Genomic DNA, 5,539 nt, shown 5'->3' on the forward strand with positions numbered 1-5,539 from the left:
AAGGGAAACTCTTTACCTGGCAATTTCTCATTATTACCCCCCCCCTGAAATTCATTAGTATAGCATTTACAGGCTTCTCTAATTTATAGCCATGTTTAGTTTTGATTGATGTCCTGAATAGATGGGTAGTGAACTCTTAACTAAGGACTTAGTAAATGTTATATTGGCACAGTTTATATTACTCCACAAAGCATAACAAAAGCCAGTGTACCTGAACTTCTCGTTTATCAAATTCGTTCCATACATTCTCAATGTCTGTCACCCCAACTCTCCAACTTTAATTTGTCTAATTTTTAAGGAGATAAAGGTGCAGACTTACTGCTCAGATTTAGGATATTTCTTTATTATTTCTTTATTTTCTTCTCCACAATAAACCTCCCTTCATAGAACTTAACCTTCTGTCTTTTTGAAAACAGTTTGGCTCTATAGAAAAAACCCAAAAGGTCCATCAGAACACTAAAAGACTATGTTTAGCAGCATTCCCAAAGTAGCTCCGTTGAGCTTTGCACCAGTTACAACATCTTCAGAAACTCATACAAATAAAGTGTTAATCTGCAAAGGAGCACGATCAAGCACAAATGGACCAATGTTGCAGGTTTCCTGCATCCCAGGTAGCTTGAGCGCTGGAGCACCGGGAAACAAGGATGTATGCAAACGTTCCTGTTTTCAGAGAATCTAAAAAGCAATGCCTCTAAAAAGATTACACTGCAAATGACTAATTTAACACCGTTCTTTAAGATGTTTATTCACCACATACATGCAGAGGCCACAATTAAGAACCGCAATTCCCTGTTATTGACACAATATTGCCTAATATGCTCACACGCAATCTGCAGAATATTCAATAAGGCAGTGTTTGTTCTTTTGTTCATCGTTTTCATAAATCAGGCTGCTGATCTGTATTTTGAGTGCCCCATTAGTGTGATCTGTTAGCGTGTTGTGAAATCATTAGTAACTGGTACAGGTTTTAATGAATCACGAGGCCATCTGCCACACATAAAATAAGATTTAAATATAAATATGCATCAATTATATGCATAAGGCAATGTTAATGTATCGTTTCGTATAATTTTTAGTATTGTAAAAGGGCGGACAAGTGGAATTGTTTTGTGATCGTTATTTGCAATAAAACATCCGTCACGAATATTAAGTAGGTTATATTTTATTTTATATGTTATCACCAAGGGATTTGGTTTATTAATACACAGTACCACTCTACCGATCACTTTTATTGACATCTAACATTTAGTCCCGCCCACCGGCACCACCACCTGCACACCACACTGAAGCAAGCAGCACACTGAAAGAGCGAAGCTCCCGAATATGCCTCAATGTAGACGTCATTCTCTCCGGAGCGGAATTTCTGGAGGACTTGAAAGGATGGAATTACTCACCAGATTTGGGCTGACAGATGCTGATGAAAATCGCAGCTGTTTTGTTTTGTTTACTGGTTCGATAATCCGTACGCATTAAAAGAAGGAACTTTTCCACGGCGCTGGGAAAACGGCAAGCACCGTGTTCAAGTCTTTTAGCCTATGCAGATGCGAATAGTCAGTGGCGCAAAGGTAGGCTGCAGACATACAGTCGTTTTATAGTTTTTGCAGTCATCTGACGGCTTTGTTGTTCATTTATTACCTAGAGTGCAGGCCTACGAATTAAATAGTATCTGAATCATAGTATTTCGACCTACTCCAATTATTTTGTAATATTAGAGATGCCTAGTTTACTGTACTCAAACACTACTGCTAGCATTCCCAATAGTGATTATGAATGGAGATACGAATACTACGATGACGAAGAACCTGTGTCCTTCGAGGGACTTAAGGCACATAGATGTAAGTCACTGTTTTCACCCTGACTGCAAATAGTTTGTCAATTTAATGATTTTTTTTTTTTCATTCTAACGTGATGGTTGAGTAGGAATAATAACTACCGGAACCACTGGAAGACGGATATTGTTAAACTGGGATAGCAATTCTGAGAGTTGATCAGTAAAAATATGGTATTTCAGTGCCTTCATGTGATGTAAGGACTATATAACCAAATGCACATGATATAAAATCTAAATTATCATTTGGTTATAAGATAATCCATCCAAATACTTTATATGAATTCTAAAACATAATTTGAACAGATAAATTAACTGCTTAGTGACATACTGAATTCTAACCATTTTTTAACTATTGTGTGACTTGAACTCAAATAAAATATTATTTTTCAGATTCCATTGTAATTGGCTTCTGGGTGGGCCTTGCAGTGTTTGTCATTTTTATGTTTTTCGTGCTGACTCTTTTGACCAAAACAGGAGCTCCACATCCAGAGTAAGTCTCATCTTAGTTTAAAATTTTCAGATGCATCTTGTCAATCCCAGGAATTTGATGTAAAGTGCCCAATACATTAATACAAATTTTCTGCAGATATTCTAGTTGAAACATTTTTCATAACCATACAGTATTCTACTTAATTCAAAGCAGGGGTCCGAAATGTATATTTCTAGCTCTACCACAGTAAAATGGTTCTGCATGCTCCTTTCTATCCATTGTGTTCAGAGCTGTCTCTGCCTTGCTCATTTCGGTGTCTTATAATCTCCTCTTGGTGTGTGTGTGTGTACGTATGTGTAGCCTACCAACCTGTCATTAGCTGTATGCTAGGTCCAGTTCTCTAGAGTAACATACTTTGAACCCACCTTTGAAATTCTACTAGGATACAGTGCTTGAATGAGCAGAGTTCTGAGATCACACCCAATTAATATAATGCTTGGTAGCAATTATCCCCACCGAGCCATATCTCCCAAGTACTGCAAAGAGCTTTAATGACTGTTTGTCATTTAGTCAAAGCATGAAATTCTGAAGTGCCTATAATAAGAAGCCTATGACAGATACACATAAAATGCAAATTATTTGAATCTGCTAGAGAAACAAGCAGGTAAACAGATACTCACTTATATAGCTAAATTAATGGGCATATGATCAAGTCTATTATGTAGTCTGTTTCTGGTCCCTTAATAAAACTGATGTAAAGCCATGACTCATCCTTTTCTTTTGGCAACTAATAGTACCATTCTTTAACAATCCTGGACTGCTGAACAGGAGGGAACTGCAGGGCCATGGAACTACGCATATTAGAGCAAGCTTCAGGTTTCTTTGGACTGCATTTTGAATTTGAAATAAGAGTGAGATCCTAATATCCTAGCCATTTGCTTAATTTGCTGAATATTAATATTTCTGTATTCACAAAGATGCAAGTTAGCTTGGCCTAGAAGATGTTTGCTACACATACCACAGCAACTGTCAGGCTTAAATATATTGCATTGTACCAGACACCAATACTTGTCAACTGATTCTTTTCAGAAATCATAAATTAGGCTCTGCAATTTTTTTTTAAGGATCAATAAAGTGTCAATCGTATCTTAAAGGAACTTGCACATTATCTAGATGCTATCCATTATTTTGAATTTAGAGCCATTACATTGAACACCAGATAAAATGATCTTTACTTTAAATATCATTATTCACACAGAAGTGCTGAACCATGCGAGGATTGTGTGCATCTGACTAGCTGTGTTGAAGAACTAGGAAGGCCCCGGGACCCAGACAACAGACAGGTTGGTCTGGCCCGGCCTTTGCTGGAAGAATCGCGCTTTCTCTTTAACTGTTACATTAATGAAGAGGAGCAGGTGGGACAAAGAAGCGTGAACAGAGCCTGCCAAGCTCATGTACAGTCAAGCAGCACTGAGTCAAATGGACATGTGGACACCGTTGGTCTGGTTGTTCAGAGTGCACAGGAGGAAACGAGGGATGATAATGAGGCAACTTTTCTGGCTCATTTCAACATTCCAAACTTTGTGAACTCTGAGCTCAGTTCTACGCTGGGGGAAGATGACTTGCTGCTGGGAGACCCGCCGATAATCATGGACAGTGAGTCTTACAGCCGCAGCACCCACCACATTAGAGACTAAATGTGTCAGCTTCTAGAAATTTGACCAAAGGGACATAAAATAATTAGACTGACTAGAACTTATGTGCATGGAGACTAAATACTGTGGTACATACAGCCTGCAAGCCAAATTGTACTCAATCAGTAAAGCTATGCTATCCAATTAAAAAAAAACCCCATATGACCAGAGTTTTAATTACAATGTTCAGCTGTTAGGAGAGCTGAGTAGTGGAAAGCTTGCAGGTGGTCTTCTCCATTATGCCCAGAGAACAGTACTCAGTGTTTTGACAAGCGTTTAGCAGAAGCTATTTCTAATTTTTTTCATGTGTTCATTCCTTCACCACTATACATTCTTTTGATCGATCAGTACACTGCAGTGGCTGACTATAAAGTGCATTTACCTCTTCAAATTCATCATTTTTGTTACCTTAGAAGTTCAGATACACAAATGGGCTTGTCTCTAGTTAGCTAGCTACATTTATCATAGTTACAAATGCAACTTATTTACACATTTATGAATAGAAATATTTATTGATGAACAATGATTACAACAGTGCTGACAATCCGTAGGTACTTGGTAGTTTCAGCTCCCCTCCAGCCATACACTGCCACATACAGCTGTCTAATATCAAATAACATTGTTTTATCAATCACTTTACTGATACTACTTTTTTTTTTAAAGACTTTGTCCAAATTGTAATGTGATATAATTTTGTTGGTCACAGCCACAGCAAGGACCTGTCACTCTTTTCAGATGACCAGTTCAAAACTGCCAATTTACTGTGCCATCTTACTTTAAGAAAGGCTATTTTTGTTCTCAATTAAAAGACTGCATTTACAAATGTATTATACTACAGTATTGAGAAATAAGTTATAATTGGACAGGGATTGCTGCTTGTTTTATGTTAACAATTTTATTCATGGTTTTGGATCAGTCGATCTCAACAGTATCCATTTTCTGCTGGACATTGACTTGAATGTAAATACAAGTGTACATTGCTGTTTTTATTTCAGTTTACAAGGCAATAAAAAGACACTGAAAGTTTTGCATTTCATGCTACAGTTAACAAATGCCATTCCCCCATTGGAAATCTTTTCAGCACCTGCTTCAGTCAAGTGGAAGTACATCCTGATTTGGTATTGATGCCCCTCAAAATCAATGCTGAAAGTGAAGCCTTTGGCACTCAGAAAAAGTGTAACAGCATCATTTATAGATAATCTCTGATAATCTTTCTCTTGATGATCTCAGCTTGATATCAGAAGAAAAAAATCAATGTGATCTACAATCAACATTATTTATTTATTTAAAGACATATATGCATAGCAAAACAGTACGGTACTTTTAAAATTTATCTCAGTCCCACTCATGTGTCCCACTCTTGCACCTTGTCCATGCAAAGCTATTGCTGCTGCTTTGGGATTTAAAAACAAGCTAGTTATAGCTGGTTTATTTTATAAAGCAAACTTTAACAATTCTGTGTCTAGTCAATGTTTTAGACATGTTTTATTGACTGTCCAATGAGGTATCTTTCTCTGTTATAAACGCCACAAAACTACAGGATATTAGAAAAAAAGCAAATCTTTCCAGTACTTCACTGAGCAG

The 5,539-nt window shown here is 37.2% G+C and overlaps 1 protein-coding gene across 2 annotated transcripts; it reads left to right on the forward strand.

The window, feature by feature from the left end:
* Window positions 1-1,308: 1,308 nt before the first annotated feature.
* On the forward strand, window positions 1,309-5,228 carry mrap2a (melanocortin 2 receptor accessory protein 2a). 2 transcript variants are annotated; one of them, XM_081696350.1, is made up of 4 exons: window positions 1,309-1,835; window positions 2,222-2,321; window positions 3,520-3,917; window positions 5,037-5,228. In XM_081696350.1, the coding sequence occupies exons 1-4, from the start codon at window positions 1,715-1,717 to the stop codon at window positions 5,078-5,080; spliced, it is 663 nt and encodes a 220-aa protein (XP_081552476.1). In that variant the 5' UTR covers window positions 1,309-1,714; the 3' UTR covers window positions 5,081-5,228. The 2 variants fall into 2 exon arrangements, with proteins under 2 accessions (XP_081552476.1, XP_026858088.2); XM_027002287.3 differs by lacking the exon at window positions 5,037-5,228 and having other exon boundaries at window positions 3,520-4,978.
* Window positions 5,229-5,539: the final 311 nt, after the last annotated feature.

This window comes from Electrophorus electricus, chromosome 14 (genome assembly GCF_041902795.1).
Source record: "Electrophorus electricus isolate QZ-2024a chromosome 14, ASM4190279v1, whole genome shotgun sequence".
In the NCBI taxonomy this organism is placed as follows: Eukaryota; Metazoa; Chordata; class Actinopteri; order Gymnotiformes; family Gymnotidae; genus Electrophorus; species Electrophorus electricus.

Coding starts and splice junctions, on each gene's coding strand:
- mrap2a (XM_081696350.1), top strand. CDS start 1,715: ATGCCTAGTTTACTGTACTCAAACACTACTGCTAGCATTCCCAATAGT. Junction 2,322..3,519: donor ACAGGAGCTCCACATCCAGA/GTAAGTCTCATC, acceptor TTATTCACACAG/AAGTGCTGAACCATGCGAGG. Junction 3,918..5,036: donor CCCGCCGATAATCATGGACA/GTGAGTCTTACA, acceptor AAATCTTTTCAG/CACCTGCTTCAGTCAAGTGG.